At 39.2% G+C, this 25,236-nt stretch overlaps 1 protein-coding gene across 1 annotated transcript in view; it reads left to right on the forward strand.

Moving 5' to 3' along the window:
• The window catches only part of RPS6KC1 (ribosomal protein S6 kinase C1), an 85,123-nt gene that overhangs the window by 41,848 nt on the left and 18,039 nt on the right, over nt 1-25,236 (forward strand). The window contains exons 9-12 of the mRNA XM_079299037.1: nt 3,279-3,371; nt 14,154-14,201; nt 15,779-15,911; nt 23,442-25,010. Of these exons, the coding sequence (XP_079155163.1) occupies nt 3,279-3,371; nt 14,154-14,201; nt 15,779-15,911; nt 23,442-25,010 (1,843 nt within the window). The remainder of the gene's footprint in view (nt 1-3,278; nt 3,372-14,153; nt 14,202-15,778; nt 15,912-23,441; nt 25,011-25,236) is intronic.

The following is a 25,236-nucleotide window of genomic DNA, read 5'->3' on the forward strand; positions in this document are numbered from 1 at the left end:
ATTAGCAATTAAATTAGCAGAGCTTTCTGGGTGAAAGAATGAAGAGGGGAAAATAAAGATCAAATATTTAATTTGAGGGAAATCCAGGGAAAATAGCAGTTGTGCTGGGAAAGGTTTGAAAAACAAGTGTGAGGGGCATCACTGCTTGAGCACATGGATTGCTTTGAGCAAGAAGGGAAGGACCAGGACTGCACCATTCCTCACTTTTCACCACATCCCAGGAAGTAAAAGGGTGCAAGGAACCCCCACCACAGATGCTGGGGTGCTCCCAGCCTGAGATGTACACATGGTGTAGTTTTTGGGGTTTCCCTGTGCGAGGCCAGGAGCTGGATCCTTGTGGGTCCCTTCCAATTCAGGATATTCTGTGATTTCCCATCAAATGGTATTTGTGTCACTGGGCTAGGGATAGTGCTCTTGCATTAAATGAGGTTAGAATGAAATGTCCTTTGTTACCTGACTGGTGGAGTACTCCTCTGTCTCCCTCTGCTCTTCTGCCTGCTGGCAGTGATGCCAAAGCTCAGGCAAGGGCTGTTGCCATATTCCTTGTGCAGCTTGCAAAACCAGAGCTTTCCAAAGGTAAGCAGTGGCCACAGGCTGCTGGGTCCTTGCAGGAGCATCACAGCCAGAATCAGCTTTTTCTGCTTGAAATTTACACATGTGAAAGGTGATGGTAGGAGAGGAACTGGTGATGCCTATCCTAACTCTAGATAAATCCAGCTATGCAGTTCAGAGTGTAGTCTGGAAAGGGAGAGGGCCTGATCACAACAGAGAAGATCCTTGGAGGCCAGAGCAGCATGCTGAGCATTTGGACAGGCTGCTGGAGGCCTTCTGCAGGCAGAGGTAGCCTAACACTTTGTTCAGAATATTTGTCTCTTTTCTAAAGGCAGATGAAGCTTTGATTTTTTTTTTCTTTTGTTATCCTCCTTCCTTTTTTTTTTTTTTTTTTTTGTTCTTCTGTTTTTTGATGAGAGCAAGGGTTTTTAGTTATTTTTCTTATTGCTGCCTAGATGCTGAGCTTGGATTTTTACTCTATTCAGAGGAGCAGGCTGTTTCATAGAGTGCTTAATTGCTGTAGTTTTGGGAATTGTTCTGGGAATTTAGAGTTTGCTTCCAGCCTGCCTCACAACAGAATGCGATGCCTCCCCATCATTGGGCTCTTCTATTATACTTTGAAACAGTGAAACCAAAGTACTGTAAAGAGCAAAACTGATAAAAATGGAGAGCCTACTGGGAGCTGTGGATGTGACTATAAATCCCTGTAAGGTAAGAAGTGACTGTAGAGCACACATATAGAAACCAGTGTGTATACACAGTATTAGACAGTGTGCCACCACTGGTCACATTTTAGAGAAGGACCTTAAATATGTATACTGTTTTTTTTGGCTCTTTGGACAGGATAGGTGTAGAAATCTGATTGCATTATTAGATAACTATTAACTTCTGTAGAGATGTATGAACTTAATTAATGGTTGAAATGTTATTCATAAGAGAAAATTTTAACAGCGTGCTTATTGAGGAATGGTTATAAAATGTAATAGCAAGCAGATAGAAAATCTTTTATAGTAGTCTAGAGGATTAGGAAATGTTCTCTTCCTTTAAATGTATTCCTTAGAATGCTTTTGAAATCTTGTCATGAATAAACTGAGTTAGCACAACTCTTTGTTTCAAAGCAAGTATTCCATTATTGCAGAAAAATTGCACACTCTCAAAATACTTTCAACAGCTCGCTGGAATGTGGAACCAAAATTAGATTTGGAGAAAAAGTTCATGTAGAGTTCTCTTTTTAAATTCTTCTTCCTGTTAAAGCCTTTAGTTTTAGATTGTAGAATCTGGGCTGTTTTCTCTTAACTGCTGTTGGTATTCCTACTTGGCAGGGTTTATGTGACAAAGCAATTATCATATCTATTAAAAAAAATGAAAATAACTAATAAACTCCTAAACATTGACCCCAGAAAAGCACACTTTTCTCCAGGCTTTTTGAACATGTATTTATGGCTCTTTCTTTTGGATTTTGTGGGCAATCAGTACTGATTTTTAGGAAGGAATTTGGAAGGAGAGAATGTTGTTGAGTGCATGGGCCCAATTTGGGGAAGGCTTTGAGGAGCTGCTTTGGTCTTTGAGGATAGCACAGTAAGGATGCCCGAGGGGGAAAAAGTAGGGGGGTAGGAAATTGCTCTGCCTAGTTCAGGATCTTGGTGTTTCTCACTACAAGGGGAAAAAAATGGATTTTTCCTATTAGTTAAGGGTTACATATTTGCTCACCAACCATTTTGCTTTGTGACATAGCTGTTAGCTATTTCTTTAGAATGATGACCTTTCTCTTCCTTTCCACCTTTGTCTGGTAGAAATCTGCTTGGGGAGACCAGTTTATGCTTAAAAGGAGTTTGGCATTCAGCAGCCCTGCAAATGAAGTTACCTTGTTTGTGAGGAGATACGGGTCTATGGTTCTACTAGAAGCTACATGCTGAATTTTTGGAGGATGATCTGATGAATTCTCTCAATTGGCAGCTAGAAACTGCTGAAAATATTTGTTCATATGCCAGAGGTGCATGGGATGCTTAAAAGGTTGATCCTTGTCCCAAAAGACTTCCAGTTGAAACATTGTTCCCCCTGTGACATGAAAGCTTTGAGTTTGCTCTGAGAAACTACAAAACATAGTATGGACAAACATCTATCTGTATTAGCATATTAACTACTTGAACAGGTAGCACCTGCCAATTTTCTTGCTGTGGTGTTAATTTCTAGATTAATGATACATAGCTAGCTACCCTTTTCTAAGGCGGCTTTAGGAATCATTTCTATTGTGCACCTTATTATTAAAAGGATTTTATAAAGCCCACCAGAGAGCAAGAGAACCCTATTTATAATTCTGTATTTTATGTTCTTCAGACTTAAAAAGCCTCTAATTTGCTTTCTCCTCCTCAGTGATCTCTGAATTATTTTGTACCCAGAATACCTGTAAGGCTTTGATTGATTATTATTATGTGGTAAGAACTAAGTAATCAATTGCTGGGTTCCATTAAGCATAGAAAATATAAAAATTCATTGCTTTTTTCTTTTTTAAATTTTTGTTTTCAGTGTTATCTTGACTTTTATTTACTTGCAAGTTGTTTTTTTTTCCTCCCCCACTAAGGACAAACAGAAAACTTCTCCTTTCATCTTCAGTCTCTCTGATTTATGATAAATTTAGTTTCCTTCGGCCTGGCATTTGCTTCAGCAGGCAGTCTTCCTTCAAGTACCACCCTGATTGATGTGTAATCTTTGATATCTTCCATTAGCCTCCAGGATCACTAAGTTCAAGGCCCTCTTGGAACCTAAGGAGCCCTGCCGAGGAACTGAAGACCTTCAGAGTCCTTGGGGTGATTGACAAGGTAATTCTTCAGTGTCTCTTCAAGAATTCAGTCATAAATCGACTGCATGCTGGCATTTTGTCTTTGAAGCTGTGGATCTTAAGGATATGAAACAAAAGGGGAAAATGACTCAAATGCATCTGCACTTTAAAATAACAAAAGTAGAAGAAAAAAAAGGCTTTTATCTAAGCAATTCATGTAAGGTCATGCAAAATGTATTTGAGCTAAAGGATAAGGTACATGTTTGGTAGCATTCAATAGGATGAGGCCTGTTTTTCAAAAATTAAATTATGGTTGCTGCTCTGGGGTAAGGACAAGTTGATGTGTTTTCAGCTGAACAATTTGGTGGATACTGGAAATGTAGAAGAGTAGAAATTCTTACTTTTGAACTCTTGCTTGAAATGGGAACTGGGGACACACACAACTATTCTCCTTGCCTGAGAATTTGGAATTGAAATCCCTTGCCAAGACAGAGATTCGGTGCTGTAGCCAAATTTATTTTTGAGTCATGCAAATAATGTCTTCCAAAATCCCAGGGTAATACCCGTCTGTAAACAGTAAAGGACCACACGGATTCTTTTGCAAGCCTAATTAAGAGACCAGAAGAATTGTTGGGTTGTTTTGATAATGCTGATTAGTTCCCACCTTACCAAATACTTTTAAGATGATGCATTATTCAGCAGTGTGACAGTGGCTAATGCAGACTGTAACGGCTCGTTTCCTTTTTGCTGTGCCAAATCCCTTGTGCCTTTTGATAGTTCCTTATGTAGTCCCTGGTTTGTGCATGAGCTACTGATGCATGGTCAATTTATGCATTTGTAACATGCCTCAAAAACCTGTGGCTCATCCCTTGAGGTCTGTATTTCTTGGTTTCTTTTTCTTGTTGGACTGAACCTAGCTATTGAGACTGGTTTTTGTTTTTCTTTGCCTGTTTCATTGTAATTGTGTGCATAAGTTGATAACTTCTCCTTAGAGGGCTGTATACATTAGGTATTATGGCTGTTTTAATAGCACACAAGGTTTTCTAAGCTCTGACTTCATATTCATTGTATTTTCTTTCCTCAGTTGTAAGTACAGAATTTAGTCTGTATTCCACTCTGTATACATATCAAGACATGTAGGAAAGATCACCTATCTGTAGCACCTGTTAGTAGGTGCTGACTGAATTAGTAGCCAGTAAATGGATGCAATGTGCATGGATTTTGTGAATTATTCTGACAGAGTGAGCCTACAGAAATGTTGGAAATGGATCAAGAAAGACTTTCTCAGTATCTCCATTCTTGTGTAACACTAATGAACAGCTGCTGGAAAAGATGCTTGATCAGAATGAAGCTTTTGCAGTCCTTGGTGGTACCAGATCTCCTTAGCTCTCTCTGAGCAGTTTCAGTAAGCATCCCAGGTGTGAGCTGAACATGTCCAGATCCTTGAAATGAAGCTGGGGAGAATCAGGGTTCTAATGATGACAAAAATACAAGATTCTCAGAGCTGAGATGTATGCAAGGAGTAGCATATAGCCTGTGCATATGGCTGGAGTGCTCCTGTGTGAACAGTATCATAGGGCTCAGAGTTCAGGTTTAATTATTGTACAATATGTGTAAAAAAGGGAGCTGGATTCTTTCAGATTTATTTGCACTTTGCCTTCCTACTTCCAGATTCTCTTGTCACAATCTTGGACTTATTCTGAGTATGCTGCTTTGTAGTATGTATTTACAGGTGTTTATAAAGTTGTGAGGCAAATGAAAACCTGCTCTAAGCCCAGAGAATATTTCATTTGGTTTTATAATGCATACACAAAATTCATGTGAATATGAAACAAAAGAGTGCCATTGATTCTGTGGGCTGGACATGATGACCCTGCCTTTGGTTGGAAGCACATCTCCCTTCCTTCCTCACCATCACTGTCATTTCCCTCCTTCTCTGCTCCCATATGCCCTAAAGCTCACATCATGGAGAAATCCAATCAGTGTGTAAGTATCCTTGCTTCAGCCAAGTAGATGACATAGTATACTTGTTCCTGAAAATGGATTTTGGTTTTCAGGGCCAGTATTGAAGATGCTGTGCTTTCAGGCACAAGGCTTTAACTGATTCAGCACCACACAAAGTTTTGCCTGAAAATAATCTTCCATTCTAACCCTAAGGTAGCTGCTTTGGTTTCAGCAGAAAATGGGTGTGTGGAGGTAATGAGCCACTGGCATTGTAACTGCTGGCTTGACTAACCCTGTGCAAGACTGGCTTAAACACACTGACTAAAAAATGGTGTTGGTTGGTTTGCAGACTTGTTCTCCCACTGCTGAAGCCCAGAGTGGTGTCTGCCTGCTACAGTGCTGCCTCGAGAAAACCAGCTGTTAACCTTCCCTCATTCAAATGCTGAAAGGTTCAGTGCTTTCCCTTAGAGTAATGTCACTCTTTGTTCTTCTTTTGAAGCCTCTTCAAGTGTTTTGAATTGGCTTCATTTTCACGGACAAAACGCTTGTTGCTACCTGAAACTCTGGGTTTGTCAAACTATTTTAGACTAGGCAGAATGATTAGATATTTAATTTCAGCCTAGTTTATTCCCAAGGTGCAAGCTTTCTTTTCCTATCTGCCCTTTCACCTTCCTTGTCACCTCAATAATTTTTCTTGCATTCACCCTTTTCTGCTAAATCTGAGACTGTTAGAGATCTTAACTCCTGAAATTATTGTGAAAATTCAGGGAAGAATGCTCATACCTGCCTTGCCTCCCATTCTTCTGCTTTTGCTCTCATGCAAAGGCTGTAGTATAAACCTGACTATTTTAGCAGACCAAAGCAGACTTATTTTTTCTTGAGGAAGTTAATCTTTTTTCTTTTTTTTTGTTGAGTTCTGCTGCTGCTGTGTTTGCCCACTTCATGGTGTCAAAAGTTAACGAGGTGGTGTTTGCAGGTATTTTATATGTTTAATATGTAAAGAGCCTGCCTGTGAGTAGGTTTCTGAAAATAGAGGTGTAATCTGATTGTAAAGGTGGTTTTTGTCCTGCAAACGTTGTGGAATGTGAGGTGCTGCTGTTTGGGCAGCAAGGCTCTTATTAATGTTACCAGAGGTACTGCATTGAGAACAAATACCTAAATATTGTAGCTGTTGTTATCACCAACCACGAATGATCAATTATTTTATCAGCTCGTGTACCTTAAAGTAGAAAACTTCTTTTTTTGGAATAGGAAGGAATTTTGCTTTCAAAATTTGCCTAATTAAAAATCAAGGTTGCAGGTTCTGTGCTGAGTTTCTGCCCTAGGCAAATCTTTCCTTTGAAGCTACAACCGGCCCCTAAAGAAAGGACTTTGTTATGGTGCTGCTGGATACCTTCACAATGCTGTTTCAAACCCAATTTCTTATTCTTTAGAACCCTCTGTTATTTAGATTCATTCAATTTAAAGATTCATCTTGAAAGCAGAGTGCATTAAGTAATAACTATGCCTCTGTAACCAATGGCTGTCTTTTATGTCTCTTCCATCCCCTCCTCTGGTCCCCCATCAAGGCACACTGTCAGTACTGGCACTGGCTGTGTTCAGTTCTTCCACAGCTGTCCATGCATTTGAGCTTGTTTTTCAATACACTGTTTGTTAAGCTTTATTGTGAAACCTAATAAAATTACATACTCTCATCAGGGCTTTGTGGTAAAATTATTTTTGGAGTTTCTGAGATAGATAATGTCTTCTAGAAAATGGAGGCAATTCTGTTTATTGTGTATATAGGGATTTTTTGTGTCTCCCATGCTGTCCTGAGAAGTCCTAGCTCTGGTGGTTGTACATTTGGGTGAAGCAACTTTAAAAATATTCAGAAGAACCAAATTAATATTATTAATTATTTATAAGGTCTGATTACTCCTTGTCTGCCTAAAGAGTGAAAGTGCCAAAAAGCAGAAATATGTAGAATATATGTCAGCTTCACATGCATAATCTGCAGACCCAGAGTTGAATTCAAACCAGGTTATGGCTAGTTCTGATGAAATTTAATCAGAGGGGTGGGAGGAATAGACCCTTCTTATGGCAGCATGTGTGGTGTTTGTGCATGAATAACAGACACAGATAACTATGCCCTGTTAGTGTTTGTCAGGAACTTAAATGTGCAGCCTTTTGTTGTGAGGTGAGATTAAAGACTGTTGCAGCTGTGAAATGAGTTGGCTGTAGCAGATGTTTTCTCTCCCCTGGCTCTCAGGTGCACTCTGTGGAGCATCTTTAGATCATCCTAAGGATTGGAATGAGTGGCTGTGTGTACCTAAGGGGTGTGAAGGAAAGGGAGCTGGGATTTACATACAAACAGGGCATCATGGAAAATAGCAGTGGCAAAAAGGTTGAAAAATCTGAAACTGAGTGATAATGGTGACTATTCATACAAATAAACTTTTAAGAGCTGGTTTTATGTTTTGATAATTTTTTAGTTTCTTAAGTGGCTTGCCAAGTCCTACAAAATGAAACCAACTACAGAGTTATTGTTGAAATTGATTTCTTGGCTTGCCACCTTCCTTTCCCTGCTGCTGTGGGATTATTCCTAAGCTACTGTCAGGTTTCAAGCCCCAAGTAACAAAGCTTGCTCAACTTTAAAACGTGATCTCTCTGCCAGCTAGAGAGTCCTGTCCCTTCTTCCCTGTCCCCAAACACCTGCCACTTATTTTCCTGAAATCTTTCCATTTACACAAATCTGAACGTTTCTGAGTGTTTGCTGTGGTAACCCTTAGTTTTTTTTTCAGCTTCTTGTTTGTCTTACTAAAATGTATTTTGACTTGAGTGAGATTTGGTAGAGTTATGCAGATTTTGCCCTTGCCTTTAGAAAAAAAGAAATTATGTTGCTGAATGTTCTTCTGCAGGCTGTAATATACGTCTTTTGGCCTTGAGAAAGAAATAAATTATTCAGTTATTTTCTTTTCAGCCAAAATTATTGAAGTTTGTCTTCCTAACTGTTACTAAGTTTCTTAGTAACACTCCTAATTTGTGCCAGGCAATTACTCTGGGATGCCATGGCATTTCATATTATAAAATTCTTCTGCTGGTGAAACCTGCCAGATATATTTTCTACATTAATATTTCACCATTTGTAATTTATTGTCCAGTTTTTAGTTTACTTTAAGAAAATGGACTTTCCTGTCTGTTACCAACCAACTCAAAGTATTTAAAAATCTAAATGTGAATATATGCTGCTTTCTTAGCACTTTCATTATTTAAAGCTGCACCATTTGTCTTATATGCTATTATTCCAAGTCATAGAATATACAGGCTGTAAGTTCCTTACAATAATGGTTTGAAAGGAGGAATAATTGCAAACTGAAGATAATTCTTATTGCACAGGTACAAGGATAAGGAATAATCACATTTTTCATACATATTAGCCAAATGTAATCTCTTTCTGTAACGACAGAGGGAGACGAGTGAGAGTCTGGGCAGTGTAATCTGAAAAGTGACAAGAATAAATCTGTGCTAAGTAGATCTTTTAATCCTGGTAGCCTTGTGACAGCCAGCACAGCTGAGGAGAGCAGGAGGAATTGCACCCCTGCTCCTGCCCATCAACACAGCTGTATCCTGGAGCAGCACCCAGCTGAGCTCCAGCCCTAGCTGAGGCTTTCGTGCAGTCCCAAATACTAGTGCCAGGGATCAGGTGAACCACTTGTCTGGTTCCTTGTCATCTGTCACTACAGCATTTTCCAGCTGTTGGGGTAAACACGAGAAAAAAAGTCCTTGATGATCATCTGATTCATATTCAAGTTTGTAGGACTTTAGATAGAGTATCTATTCTGTGAAAAGGATACATTTGTTTAGCAGATAAGGACCAGAGTTTATTGGTGGCCCACTGGTGACAATATTTACATGATGTGTTTTCAGTGTAAAGCAGCAATTTAAGAACAAAATGGAGCTGGTTTTAAAGTAATCCCTTAGCTGTGGTTTGTCTTGGAAACATTTCTGCTGTCTGGTTCTGCAGTAAGAGATCTTATTCCATTTTCTTTGATCAGGCACGAGCTATTTTTCACTTGTGCTGGTGAACTTAAGCAAATGTGTTGACACGTTTGTTTTGATTAGTGTTAAAATCTTCTCCGGTAAATAAAAAAGCACAGGTATGCTCTGTGCTATGTCCTGAAAGAATAGAAAATAGGGAAAAAAAATGTTATAGAGATGCTGGGCAGAGGAGAAGGGAGGGGGGAAAAATCCCAGGAAAGGAAGGGGAGGTGGGTAAGCAGATGTCTGCAGCGTGCAGGGTTTGTGCGTTAGTGTTGGAGCACCAGCAGGAGAGCAGCAGCTCAGAGCAGCCCTCACTTCTCCCAGAGCTGTCCCCCATGACCTTGGCTTGGTGCTCCGTGGGGTGACTGCTGCTCCACCACGTTCTTTTTTCCTGGTGACTTGCCTGTTGCCTGCCCCTGGGTCTGTGCTCCCCTTATGCTGACTTCTGCAGTATTCCTTCAGTCTCTTATCTCAGGGCTTTGATGCATATGTTCTGAAGGTGGCCACCGTGACTTTGGGTGGCAGCAGATGGTAAACCTTCAGGCTGCCACCGGCTATACTGGTGTTAAGTTGGAAACTTAACGTTTGATGAAGAATCAGTAGTGCATATGAAAGAGCTTTTACTGCAGAAATATCTTTTAATTAAAAAAAATTAGCATACCGAAACATTTGCTAATTTCTGTGCATTTAAAGGATCTTGAAATTAACTGTTTTCTTAAAGCTAGATTATGGTTATTTACCAAGCAGGTTTTATTTTATTTTACTCCAATTAATTGTACCTACTATATTGAATTGAATTGAATTGATTTTCCTCTAAGCTGTTGGATACATTGTAAATCAAATCTAAGAAGCTAATTTTTTTAAGTAGCTGCTGTCAGCATCAGAATTAACTCTTGACTTAGGAAAGGAAAAAAAATTCACAAGTAAGAAATCCTGTTGGGCATCATGGAAGGGTACTGCTATCTGCACTTTACTGAGATGCTGTCATGTAGTGCTGCTGCATTCACTTATTTTTTTGGGATGTTCCTGAGAGCTCCAGTGCTTGTACAAAATTAGAATGTATATGCTGCTGAAGACACTTATTTGCATTAGATATTTATTGGTGGTAATTACTATTTGTATATCAGTGTTTTTGGCCATGTAGAGGTTGTCATCAGTGCAAAAAATAGAGAAAGAATGAGTAAGCAACGGAGCTGTAAGAGCCAGCATGATGTGTGGACCTTGACTCTGTGCATCCATTAGTACTACAAACAGGATTTTGCCTTGTCTCCTTCTGTGTCACAGTCTAGTTGCTCAGTGCCCAGGAGTGTCCTGCTGAGCCTTCTTGTCCCTCCTCTCTGAGACAGGATACTGAACGTTTCAGTCAACAGCTCATTGTTAGGAGATGTTAAATATTACAACTTACATGGGGGAAGAGATTCTGTCAGCTCATGTGTGCTAGAAGCAGCCTAGGCTAATGCCAGCATCTCTGTGTGATCTGCTCTGGAGAACAGCAGAGTTATGTCCTAGGGAATGCTCTGCAGAATCCTGTTTTGTCCCATTGTGCCCATTAGGGTGAGGACTTGTTGCTTTGCATTTTAAAAAGTAATCTTGGAATTACAAAACTACTTTTACCATGGAGAGAGGTGTGAAGGAATGCAAACAGGAGACTTGGTGCACTGCTGACTATAAGTTGGCTGTAAAGCATGAGGTGAGGAGAGTAAGTTGGCATCTGGGTCAGTTGTGCCCTTCTGCAGCAGTGCTGTAATGCATCCAAGAGCTGCTGACCTTTCTCTGCTCTGGGTGAGTGATTAAAAAGTCAAGCAAACATACTTGTGACTTTCTCTTTCCTGGACTTATCCCTTCCTGAAACAGTTTTCTGATAGTGAATTACCCATTCATGTTGTCCTTTAATTATTTGGGAGAATCTGGTTAAGCAACATCTTTGTAATAATGCATGCAGGCTGCTTTCCCTTGAAACAAGTTTTTGATTTGGTGGGCCCATGTAAAGTCTTCAGTCTGGGGGGGCCAAATGGACTGTCTCTGCATGAAAGTTACTTCCAAAGCTCTTCCTGTGCTTCTTGGAGTCCCTTTTGAAGTAAACAATCTTGCCAAAGGTTGGTACTGCATCAACAAAGAAATAATTGTCCCTAAAATGAACTGGAGCTGTAAATGAGGTCTTAGTCACTTGGGGAAGGTACTGCTTGATGGGAAGCAAAAGGAAAGGAGCTGGTGAGTTGGACTGGGTAGCCCATGTAGGTAGTTAACCTCAAAGGCACAGGCATATTAGTTATTGTTATTGCAGGTATAAACTGTGGCTGCTGCTTTCATGTTGATGCTGCAGTATAAGAGTAGATGAAGTTACTCTACAGGGACCTGCTGCCTGCATTGTTGGTGTTAGTGGTCGTGGTTCTGTACCTCAGCTTATGGGGTGAGGGCTCAGTAATCTCTTCTGTTGCACCATATGCTAATACAGTGCTGATAAGCAAGTGTGAAAAATGAAAGGGAGGAATACATTAATTGTATTTGTGCAATAAGGTATGCTATCAAAGGTAATTATTTCATGACAGTTTTAGTTATAGCAGTTGTTTTATCATGGAATAAAAGATGGCTTTAGGAGCCTTTTATTGGAAAGACAATTGTATCAAATTAGTACCAAATTAGATTTTTGTCTTTATAAAGGTGAGCAAACCCATGAGCAGTTTTTAAATTGGTGTCTTCTACTCTACAAATGAACAAATCCTGTTTGAGGGTTAAAGAAGCTATTATTCTGTCCTTTATGCTGACAGCTTCATTACTGATTGGCCTACTGTTGGTATTAAAAAAATGTTTGGCTCCTTATGATCTTTGTGCATGCAACTATAATATTAATACAGACCACAGAACTGTTCATTAAGAAATGACTTTAAATGAGGTTGATGCTTGTAAATCTGGAGAGATACAGATGTTAAATGCTGGCATTCCTTTTCATATACAGCCGTATGGCTAATAATTTCCAAGTGGCTAAAGCTCTTGTTAGCAAGAGTGCTGGTGTGTTAAGAATGGCCCTATAAATAACTTTAAGAACTGAAGTTGAAGGTGCTTCTTTTAAAGACTATTGTTAACTAAACATTATTGCCAAACAGATGGAAAGCATTCACCAGCCTGATGTTTTTAGGTCTAATTATATTATCACCAGTCCTGTACGGCTCAGTTGAAGAGGTGTATCCAGAGGCCAATTTATAATCATTTAGCCAACACCTGTTTGGGAGATATTGACAGTCAAAGGGCACATTTGAAAAAAAAAATCACATATGTTCTCGTATTTATTGCCTCAATGTGAACAGTGTCTAGTTGCAAACAAACTTGGGAGAAGTGGAAGGGGAGTGATTGTAAACACATAGATGTTTCCAAACAATTTTATCTTCTTTTGGCACCTCCTGTAAAGTGGCTTTTATTTTTCTCTCTTTCTGTTGATTTTCTTTGGTTGGTTGGTGTGGTTTTGAGTTTTTCTTTAATTTCAATTTTACATCCTTTGGTTAAATGAGGATAACAAAACCAGATTTACATTTGTTATTTGTTTGGTTGGTTTCCACTGTTTCTGGAAGCCCTGTGTAGGAGGCCTTAAAAGTTGTTTGCCAAACTCAGTAGTCTGGGAATATTTGCCTTTCCTTACCATGCCCTTGACATGGAAACTATCATACCTTTGTCAAAAAATCTCAGTAGCACCAATTTTTGTTGATTTCCCCGCCCCCTCCACAGACACAGAAAAGCTTTTAAAATTGTCTGCACCCGTAGTAAAAGAGGAGGCCTTTGAAATAGGGAAGAGTCTGTGAGTCTTCACTTATTTTGGTGAAATGTGGTGAGAGAGAAATGGTTAGAAAGGACTTCAGTTCTCCTCATGTTTGAGATGTGATGGGGCGAGAAGCAGGTTTTGGATGCTGCAATCCAGAGCATGGCTGCATTGCTGCCCATCACAGCAGGGAGCTAAGGGAGGCTGGGTGGTGTTCTCCTTCTGCCACCTGATGAAGCTCCTGACGTGTCATTCCTCTGCAAGAAGGAATCATCTTTTTGGATGCAAGCTGACTTGAACTTCACTGCACTTGTCTGTTCACTTGGAGTTGCTGCATCTTGTCGGTTAAACCCAGTGTTAGGTAACCCTAGTGCCAGCATGGGAAAAAAAGCCCTTTAGGAGTTTGATTTTGCAGCCTAAATATTTTGGTATAACTGTATGTGAATATTTATACTGGAAGCTTGCAACGTCTGCTGTAAATAAACAATGAGGGCACACTCTTGTTCCTAGAGGAGGGTTCAGCTTGTGCTGCTCCTGTGGCTGTCTTGCAGCTGGTGCTTTTCAAGCACATCTGTGTTCTTAGAGTTTGGAAACACTTAATTCCTGAGCAGGGTGACTTGAAGGCGGAGGGTTCCAGCTTTCGAAAGATGCAGTTTCCTAAATGTATATACACATTAATCCTTTTGTTTGTTTTTTGTTTATTTTTCAACAAGTAAACAAATGGAGCTTTCCAAGAGTGTAGTTGCTATTTAGTGCTTCTCTCATTGCTGCATTTAAACTGCTTTCAGCAGAGGTGCTGCACTACTAACAGAGATGCTCTTTACAACTGTAGGTGGTGTTCTCTCTGCAGCAAACCCACTCACACTTTTCTCTCTAAATAAATCCTCTCTTTTTTGTTGTTATCCTAATTTTAGAGATATATATTCTCAGTCATTTATTTGAAAAAAAAAAAAAGACTGGTTGTAAAGTCTGTATGCTTCAGGGGTTTAATTTTAGAATTTACTGTATCACTTTTTTAACAAGAGTATTCAACATTAGATTTAAGAACTGTGTTTTATTAGCTTACTCATTTGAATCCTAAATAAATCTTGATTATTTTTTGCTTAGGTTTTGCTTGTAATGGACACTAGAACACAGCAGACTTTTATATTGAAGGTGAGTGAAATCTTGTATTATTTGTTAATAATCTTTTATTATATGGCCTCCTAAATTACACCACCATGCAAAGATCAATCTGTATATAATTTATAGATGTGTCCCTGCAATATATTGTTGTTATGGTATTATATATTAAGTGCTCTGAAATTCTTTTTGTCAGTGTGTGCTTGTACTCCTTTTCTTTCTCTCTAACATTCCTAGTGGTCAGATGTGCTCGTTTAGCCACCTGAAATGCCTCTGATTGTTGAGGCCAACACCTGTGCAGGCTTTGGTAAATAATCACAGATTTAATTAAAACATCTCTAAAGCCCTGGTGGCTCAGGACTTCTGACAAAGATGAAGATCCTCCTTAATCCAAGTGCACCCACTGTGCTTTCTGTTTGGTCTTATTTAGCTGAGGAATATCCTACTGGCCAATGTGGGTTCTGGATGAAATGTACAGCTGGCCTTCTTCAAATGTGTTTCCTTATGTTTTACATCAATAGTCTGAGATAACTGAGTTTAGCATTGCTAGCCCATTACATTTATGAGCAGTTATTTGGTCAGACTAAAGTTTTTTGCATTACTCTTTAATTTTTCACAAAGTGTTCAGATCAATACCCCAATATGCTTGGAGCATCTGTGATACTGAGAATTGTTTTAGTTATGAGTATTGTTTTCGTAGTCATTTACTTCAGGCTCCCCTTGCCATGAATTCTGCTGCTAATGGCAGGAAGGTTGGAAAAAAAGCTGTGTCCCAAAGATGAAGCTCTAATTACTTGTTAAGATTTTGTAACTTTGCTTCAGCTCTGTCTTACAACCCACCTTAACTTTGTGCATCAGCCATATAAAATGGTCTGTGCAGGATACAGCAAACCTGTTTGTTTCTCATAAAGGTTCATTTGTGAATATTGTATATTACAACCTCACATTATCTACTGGCAGATAGGGTAACATTGAATTTCCCATGTAACTGCCTATGTTTATCAATATTGTAATAGGTCACACTATTGACATAATTTTTTTTCTCTTTCTCTCTCCCCTCCCTTCCACCCTCCCACGTCAATTTTTTCACTTCTGGCAACTTCATCCCTGCACTAACTCCCAAAAATCATTGCCTCTCAAGGAGACTAATCCTTTCTTTTTCTTTTTATTGAGGTGGTTGCTGTCTTTAGTAAAGTAAAATGGAAATGTGAGGATTACCTGTGCGGCTAAGGCATTCTTTTGTCTTTAAGACTTGAATTGAATTTTTTTTTAATAGTGTCTTTTGGTCACACGCAAAAATAAAATTTTTAAAAAAGGTCATAGGGAAATAACTGAGTGTCATCCTGATGACTTAGTTTGAGAGAGATTCTAATAAAAACATTGACCCATGTAATTGATTTTAATGGCAGCTTTGTGCCATCTTCTGTTCTCTGGAAACGCGCCAGATGCCATCAGCACAGCCTCGGGGGACCGAGGGGCATAGAGCAGCAGATGAGTGGTTTCTCTGAAGCCCAGAGTAACTCGGATAGATTAGTTTGGTTGATAAACACAGAGCACAGCAGGCTCCAAAGGCAACTGAGGGTACAACTGACCTTTTTGTTCTCTGTCAGGGTCTAAGGAAAAGTAGTGAGTGCAGCAGGAGCAGAACGACCATCATCCCCCGCTGCGTGCCCAACATGGTGTGTCTGCACAAGTACATCATCTCCGAGGAGTCTGTCTTCCTCGTGCTGCAGCACGCAGAAGGTTTGTCTCTCCTTTAACATACTGTTCAAAAGAGTCAAAGGTTTTCAGTTTTAATCGATGCTGCACTTCATTGTCAAATTAATCTCTCATACATTCAGTTAAAATATTCTTATTTTGCCAGAGAGATGTCATGTAAGGCATCCCACTCCGTTCCTCTGTCCCTCCCCCTTTTCCCCTCTCATTCTGCAGTGGATCTGACTCCTGCTTCAAATGGCCTCAAATCCTGATGGGTTACTTGAATTGTAGCAGTACTGAAAGCTTCCAACTGTTTATTTTCTACAGGAGAGGGAGTACTTTGACTGCAACAACTATCTGCTTATTTACAGTTATCTCTCCGAGATAATGTCTTTGGCTAGTTTTGTAAACTTTGACTAGTAAATCTTTTCAGCATCTTCTGGTTAAAATGATGAGAATTTAATCGCTCTGCTAAAAACCTTGAATATTTTCCTGTTGGTTAATATTGCACTGATCTGGCTTTTTAAGAAAATAGCTGGTGGCATCACACAGGAGTTCAAAGCAGAACCACAGAGTTGTGCCTTCAAACTATTTATAAAATTCCTGTTAAATGTACAGGGAACAGGTGGCACAAAATAATTACATTTTGATTTTTTTGTCTAACACCTGGATTTAAATATTCCCTAAATGTAATTACCCATATTTGTTTAGAATGAGTGCAGAATATAAATTTTGGGATTGCTAATAGTTATTTTTTTTTTTTTTAGGAAATTTTAATAACTCAGACAGAATGGGTGATGTGAAGGAACTAAGCTGAGTGATAGAGAAGATAATTTTATTACATTGAATATTATTTCTCTTTTTCCTAATAACTTAGATTTTGACTTTTTCATGAACAATTTGTTATATGAGACCAGTTAGCAACAGAAATGAATGTTTCTGCAATGTGTGACATGGTTTTGCCATGAGCACTGATGCAGGAAGAAAAGCCTCACATTACAGTAGTGCCTGATGGTGACCCTGGGAGTTTACAGTGCTGCTTTCTTGAGGTGTGTATATAATAATATATAAGATAATTGGGAGATTCTCACCTGAGCTGCAATCTCCAGATAAGGGGTTACATTTTGGTCAGAGAAAAAGTATTTTTAAAAACCCACAATCAAAGAACCCCCAAATGCAACAAAGAATCCCACCCACAACCCTTGTCAGATACCAGCTGCCCTTAAGGCTAGCATAATTACATAATTTTAAGACCTCTTCCTATATTTCTGCAGTTTCTGAAGCCCTACAGTTTTGCTCTTCCTTGAGACAGATGGAAGAGTGAGTGAGTGAGTGAGTGGAGTAGTACTGGAATTTTGTGGGAGAAGCGTTCAGGTGTAAGAACAAAAATTTTAAGGAAGGTCTAATGTGAGCAGTTGACAGAGACAGTCTTCTGGAAGTGTTAATTTTATTGCTGTTACAGTGAAAAAAGTAGAAATGTTGCATGATCAGAGCTCTTTCATTTTCATGAACTACTGTCTGGGCTCTGAATGTGCAAAGGGAGAGGTAAAGTGATACATACTCTGTTGTAAAGAGGGGTAGCTGGGGTACACAGTGATGAGTAAATTGCCTGAGAATCTATTCCGTAAGTGTATTGCAGGAGTAGGGCCTGATCCCAAATCCCAAACTGGGGCAGTGGCCACTGCACCTCACCCTGCTATGAGACTGATGCTAGAAAGTGATTCAGGAGAAAGGCTTCTAACTCTGTGTGAATAAAGGATAAATAAAAATAGGGCTAAAGTTATGCTGCACTGTATGCAGACTAGTCTTGCTCACCCCACTGATGGTCTTGATCAGATCAGTCTTATGTTAGTACTATTCATTCTTTAAATTAAAAGGATGATAATACCAGGAATCCCTATAAACAAACCTATCTTAAAATTTTGTCCATCTCAGAGGAGATATGAATAGAGAAAGTGCTTGAAGTTGATGTTGGGAAAGGATAAAAATTTCTAAGACAGTACCTTTTCAGTAATAGTCTCTTGAAATTTTATTTCATGACTTATGAATGCTCTAAATAGTCATACTGCAATTAATTCTATTCCAATAAGAAAGAAGATTGTACTAGTCAAATTTTTAAGTAGTGCTGATTTATGATGTTAGGTAAGTTAGCTACACCATTGTGAGTTTGAAGTGCAAGATACTAATTTAAATGGGCAGTGGCTCATATTGTAGAAAATTCAGAGGTTTTAATGTTATGAATGGACAATATATGTTTGCTAAGCTGCTCACTGTTTCCTGTTCATAGTAGATTTTAACTGTATTAATAAGTGCAGCACTATTGGGTTTGTATGTAATTCTGTAGGCTTGACCACAGACTCAAGAGGAATACTTATTTCGGTAAATAATGATGGTGTAACATGCCTAGAATCAGTGAGTGAGGTCTTGGGTTCTCTTAGAGACTTTTCTCCTGGCCACAGTGAGAGGCTTCAAGGATGCATCAGAAGCACAAAAGTCCATAAAGTTATCTTGTAGCTTTGTTGGAAAGCACTTGGCAAGTTCTAGTGTGGGAGAGAGCCAATCTGGTGTTAATAAGGCCTCGCTTCTTCCTGGCACTACTAGCTACAGAAATTTTAGAAACAGATGCTTCAAAAATAGGCTGGGGGGCTTCCATGGGACATCAAAGTTTAAGTGGCTGTTAGAAGCTGTCAAATCTCTTTAAGCATAAACAAGCTGGAGTTCCTATCAATCTGGAGAGCACTCAAGAAACTTCCTGCTGAAGAGGCTTGCTGCACGCAGCAATTGATCGACAACACCACGGTAGCGCTCTGGCTTGCAAAGCTGGGGATTTGTTGTTAGGAGAGGAGATAATGCTAGCTGTAAATATTTGACAGCAATCAGAAAATGTAGGGAAGGTGATACGCTCCTTGGCAAGTGGCTTTTTCAGGAGGCTGCTTTGGAATAATAGCTTTTGCTCCAAGCGCATTGGGAAGTGGGAGCTTTGCCTAAACTAGCAAACTTTGCAGCAGAGATTCAGCAGCAGCACTGGAAATACAGGACTGCAGATACAGGACTCTGGTGCTTGTAACTACTGCCATGTTAGAGATTAGGCAGGGACTCAGCTTCCCATTCATGTGGAGCTACAACTCCACTGTGGCTGCCTTTGGGATGCTGTGGAATATTGTTGTTGTACCATGGCAGTGCCTGTGTGTCTGCTTTGCTTTCAGCCTAGGAGCTGTGCAAGCCTCACTTTTTGTAGCCATTGCATTAACATGGTGAAGTTTACCAGTAGCCATGTCTGTTCAAAAGGAGGACAGTGATTCTTTGAAAACCATGAAATTGTTCCTTTTCCAACAAAGAAGGCTATTAATTCTCATGAGCTGCATGGTTTAGGATTGGAAGTCCTGGCCATACACAAATCCTTATGCACTGGTGCAGTGGCCCAATTTTGGAGAATAATTCAAACATATGTCTTTCAGTAGTCTGTTTTTCTTCCCTATCACTGTACAGTTATTTGGAAGCTTGGGTTGTTCACTTTGACTTTGTTTGGGATTTCCTATATACAGTGACTGCTGCATTTTTAGCTGCATTCCAGTTCTGTGAGAATTGCCTTACTTCATCCTTAGGAATAATCTCATGGGCCAAGCTAGCAAAAGCTGTTGATTTATTTTGGAATATGCCTCCCTAGTCAGCCAGTCTTTCAGGATGTGAAGCTGAAATGAGAAGTGTCTGAGCACTGTGTGAGGAAAAATCCAACTGGTCATGAATTTTTCTTGTCAGCTGGAACAAAAACATGTTTAGGAGACTAAATCTGCCAATCTGTTAGCTTTCATTTTATCCTGTCATATATACTATATAGTCTCTGTGTTTTCTTTTTGGTGTTCCTATATCAAGTGCTATTAATAAAAAAGTTGCAGAAATGTTTGAAAGAATATAAAAGATTCCTAGTCAGCTTCATCACTTGGTCACTTTTTTGGACACCAGCTTTTTAGATTCTGCCTCTAGAAGCAGAGGTATAAGCTCCAGAATGCTGGAAATGTGGTTAAGTATGGCACTGCTAGTAATAAATTCTTCATTGAATAACTGCAGAAGAATGTGGAACTTGATGATTTTCATGTGCTTATAAAACCAGAAAGATTGAACTAGGCTGGCCGTAGAATCAGTTCATGGTAGAAGAAAACAAACTTAATAATTAGTTACACTAATAATATAGTTCTGAAATTGTATTAAACACTATTAAACTTTAGCTTAATACTGTAGCTTTTATAGTTATTTAGTCTGTTGGATATTTTGACAGTGACTGAAGCTTACTTGTTTGGATTGATTTCTGTAATTTTAGTTTTTATAGATTCCTGATACTATATTAGCATGGCTTGCTAATGGGTTTTCTTGATCTTACACAACACATGGGGAGAGGGGGAAAGATTATTAGTATGTCATTCATAAAGGCATAATTACATACGCAGATACAAATATCACTTTTGTTTGACCCTTGATTGGACGTTTTCAAAAAGGAATAAAATTGTTGTTTTTCACTATAGAACCCAATTATTGCATGGCATTTATTTGCGTATTTCCACTTGACCAGGAGGCCAGTCTTGAAATATTTTTATGTTAACATATTTGGGCATAATTTTTGTTGTGTTTTGTTTTGTTTACTTGTGTTTAACTCTTAAGTTGAAGTCGCAGTAAGTAGCCATTTCCACTGTGGTTTTTAAATACAAGTCATTAATAATGAACAGCTTTTTTTAAAACCTAAGATAATGGATTTGCAAAAACAAATGAGTTGTTACAGTTCTCCCTGTTTTTACAAGGGGATAGTGGTGAATTCCTGAACACTGTAAGAATAAAGATATTTTTTTTTTTTTTGTCTTCTGCAACTTTTATGTTTAGTGAACCTCTCAAATCTGCCAGTTACCTTTCTGTGGATTTTTGAAGTATTGATCCCTTATTCTTTTTTGGGACTCCCTTCTTAAGCTGCAGTAAACCAAGTAGAAGCCCAAATCTAGTGGGAGCTGCATGTAATCTTGCATGAAGGGAGGTGGAGGGAGCAGAAGACAGGAGTTGTCCTGAGAGCAGCTTGATGCATCAATAGGTGAAAAACTTAAGTGGTGCAAGGATAGTTCTTGAATTTTACATATTGCTGGGCAGCCCAGCCCCTTCTCATCTTAGTGTAGGGTACAAAACATTTGGGTCAGTGAGAGCTGTTCAGGTGTCACATGTAAAAGCACACTTGGTGCCCAGTAGTGACGCAGGGAAACAAGACAAAAGATCACAGGAAGGTTTAGAGCTTTCTGCCTGCCTGGGTCAAAGCTCAAGGCAGGGCTCTGTAGAAAGGCCAGCTGCCTTCAGAGGAAGCACTGATGGTGCTCATACTTGCATTAAAGCCATGCCTGGAGGCTGAGGTGGTGTTGTGCCAGGCAATACCCAAAGCTCCAGAAATTTTATATGAGTTTTCATGGGTCGTGGTCTGTGAAGATGCTTTGACACCTGAGATTTGTGTTTTCATAAGAAATTTGTGAAGCACAAGTAATAAACACTAATAATATGTAGATAGAAATATTTTGCTTGTACTAATTAATCTTAATGCAGGTAGGATGAGGAGAGTATATAATACTTTAAATTAAATAATGTGTTTTATTAAATGCAGTAAGAGTGTGGTTCTCAAATTAGATTTTATTGTTTGGTATGAAATGGACATGAGTAATTCCATGCCTAGTTAATAAACCAGGCGAAGTTATTTTATTATAGTACTTTAAGCAATTTAATTTAAATTTTAAAGGAAAGTAATTGTTATGGATAAAAGTGTGAAAAAGAGGATAAACTCTCTCACATATATATAAAAACTATGTATGTTCTTGTTCTCTTTCTGTTTTCAGCCTCACTGGGCTGAGCAGCTGCTGCTCTGCTGGGAGGGACTCAGGCTGTGCCTTGCTGCTGTGGCAGGCACACTTTGGGGTGCATGTTCTGTGTGCACCTCTGGGGGAGAATTTCAAGTGTTTGTGCCATACAGTGGTCAGTATATCAGTTCTTGTTTGTTTGTCTGTGAGCATTGCTTCCCTTTGCTCCTGTTGGTTTACCTGGAATCCTTTCTCATCACATTCCAGAAGGTGGCAAGGGTCATCCCGACCTGGTGCTGGCTCTGTTTGTACTTATGGCAGAAACCATGTGCATTAACAGACTTAAATTTTCATTTTTACCACTGGACTCAAGCTAGAATTCCCTCTTAGTGTTTTTAATATACTTACTTTCACCATAAGCAGTGAGAGATTTTTTTTTCCCCTTGAAAAAATGTCTTAGCCAGGGGGATGGAGGGCAGGAAAACTTCACATTATGTTATTCAAATTAATTTTTTAAAATGTCAAGGTTTTTCTGTCTTTGATAAGTTTTATTTGAAATACCTGGGACTGTAGAAAATCTGGTCCTAGGCAATGATAAATAGTTTTTTCTTTTATTGTACTTTTTAAAGGAATTTTGCCTGATAAAGAGAGTGTTAAAAAACCCTCAAACTATTAAAGAATGTATTTTGGAAAAATATAAAACACTGTTTTATCCAAATAAGTAAAAAACCACACCAACTTTGCAGATGCCCAGTGGGTTGGATACTTATTTTTTTCTTTGTTACAAAGATTTTGTTCAACTCCTCCAATTTTCCAGAATTTCTGTACAGTCTTTTAAGTTGAAATGTCTTGACATTGCACTTCTCCCCAAGTTATCAAAGGAGACTTTCTAGCTTTAAGCCAAATTCTTTGGCACATGTAAGAGGTGCAGTAACTTCCTGATTTATTTTGCTGAAATTACATTTTGAAATCAGTGAGCTTTTTTTAATATATGCAGCATTTAGAAACATGAAGAGTCCTGGTTTGTATTTTTAAAATGTGACTTATTTTTGGAGATACAACTTTCTTAGATGCTGGGAAGGAACTGTTTGCCTGTGTAACTTAAAGTATTGATAAATCCTTGTGTGGTGCAGCAGAGCATAAAAAGCTTTTTTTTTTTTATTTTTATTCTAAAGTTGATGGAAGAAATATATCAGTATTTAACTAAAAGCTCCAACTTCTTCAAAGACAGACCATTAAAATATCCTGCTAATATGGTAATTTCCCTTACTGAACTTGCTGGTTAGTTTTCAGATAATTTCCACTAATGTTGATGATGAGTTTAGAGCTGTGATACAGAATTATTCATTGTAGGCAGAAGTGGTGATGGGCACTAAATAATTTGATCTTCCCTAGTTTTTGCTTCTTTTGAGGCAGCAGGTGGAGAGTAGTGACCACTGTGCAACTTGAGACAAACTCTGAAATGAGACTTTACTGAAGTTTAAAAACAAAAAAGCAGCAGCTTAGTCTCAGATGCAGCTCTTTAAATATTTATGTAATAATACAAATCTATGTGAAAAGCCAGTTGTGGTTCCTGTAATTATTTCTGAGGTAGCAGATCCAAATAACTTTGTGGACTTAAAGGTGTCGTGTGTAGTGACAGTGAGGATATTTTCCTGTTTCATAAAAAACCTCTATTTCGAGTGAAATTAAGAGATCTCCTCCCTTTTCTCCTTTTCTTTCTTTTTTTTTTTTTTTTTTTTTTTTTTTTTTTCAGGAGGGAAACTATGGTCTTATGTCAGTAAGTTCCTAAACAGAAGTCCTGAAGAGAGCTTTGAAATTCCTGAATCCAGAACATCCAGTTCAACTAAAATTTACCTGGAGCAGCCGACACCTAGTCCTAAAGAGCCTGGTAGCAGCACTGATTCCAGAGAAAGCTATGGGGAGAGCATGCTGAAGGTGGTCCCACTGAGGAGCAGCCTGACACCAAGCTCTCAGGATGACAGCAGCAACCAGGAAGATGGTCAGGAGAGTTCCAAGTGGATGGACTCAGCATCCAGCTCAGAAGAAGAGTGCACCACTAGTTACTTAACGTTGTGCAATGAATATGGGCAGGAAAAAATTGACTCTGGTTCCCTAAATGAAGAACCAGTGGCTAAAGTGGAGAGTGAAGGGCTGCATAGCAAGGGGAGGAGTTCCTTGCAGAGGTGCAGTGTTGATGGCACTGACAGCTTCACCTCCCAGATTGCGCCTCAGGAGCGAAAGCTGTTCATCGACGATGCCGAGCCGGAAATAGCCAGCCCTACCAGGATACTGGACTCGTTAACTAGATCCAAAAATAGCCCCATGGAGCTCTTCAGGATAGACAGCAAAGATAGCACTAGTGAGCTCCTGGGGCTTGAGTTTGGAGAAAAATTATATAACCTGAAATCAGAGCCTTTAAAGCCATTATTTTCTGTCCCAGATCATGACAGAAGCTTGGATGCCCTGGAGAGTAAAATGGGTGTGAAAGCTCATGACACCATGAGCAGGGGTTCCAATGACTCTGTGCCAGTTATCTCCTTTAAGGATGCTGCTTTTGATGATGTGAATAGCATTGATGAAGGAAGGCCTGATCTGCTCATAAACTTACCAGGCATGTCTGATGAAACAGAGGAGCCAGCTGTGTCAAGGCCAGCAAAGTTTACAAAATCTGATAGGGACATGTCAGAATTAAAGTTGTTAGAAACACCTGATGTCTTGCAATTAAATAATTCTGCAGAGCCATGCAAAGCATTTGATCAAGAACTAAATCATGTGGCACCAGATCCTGCCCACCAGGAAGCAAATGAGCAAAGCAGTGTCACTCAGGGAGCTCTTGGGACCTTCTTTACATCTGACCAAGAGGTAGGTGCTTCAGAAGATGGGCCTCTGCTCCAAGAGCTTGGGGCCTGCTCCTTAAACATGATGAGCAAAGAAGAAAGTTCATGTATTTCCAACCCGCTCTCAGGTGCTCAAGAGGTTAGCTTGGACACAGACGTGCTAAGGAATGAAGGAATGCCGCTGTTTTCCAGCCAAACTGAAGATTGTGGGAAAGGGGAGGCAGACTCAGCTATGTCACCAGCAGCTGAAAGTAAAAAGACTGCACCACAGAAGGAAGACAAAATAGCAGGAGCAGGGCAGAAGGAAATACATCAAATTTTTCAGGACCTCGACGAAAGATTAGCGCTAACCTCCAGGTTTAATATCCCAGAGGATTGCATTCAAAGATGGGCAGCTGAAATGGTGGTAGCCCTTGATGCTTTACATAGAGAAGGAATTGTGTGCCGCGATTTGAACCCAAACAACATCTTATTGAATGATAGAGGTCAGGAACTTTTGCAAATGCATTTCTTTTTATTCGCTGTTGCTTCCAATTAACTGAGTAGGCGTTTTATCTTGTAATTAGTATCTTCATTTCCTGTCTAGAGCTTCATTATCAGTGCAGCAAATTCACCCCCAGTAATAGCTTCTAGTACTTAATGATGCCATTATTCTTAATGATACTGTTTTTAGCTACAAAAGGAGTAATTACAGTTCACTTCTGCAGAAAA

The sequence above is a fragment of the Erithacus rubecula genome, assembly GCF_903797595.1.
Source record: "Erithacus rubecula genome assembly, chromosome: 2".
NCBI classification, from domain to species: Eukaryota; Metazoa; Chordata; class Aves; order Passeriformes; family Muscicapidae; genus Erithacus; species Erithacus rubecula.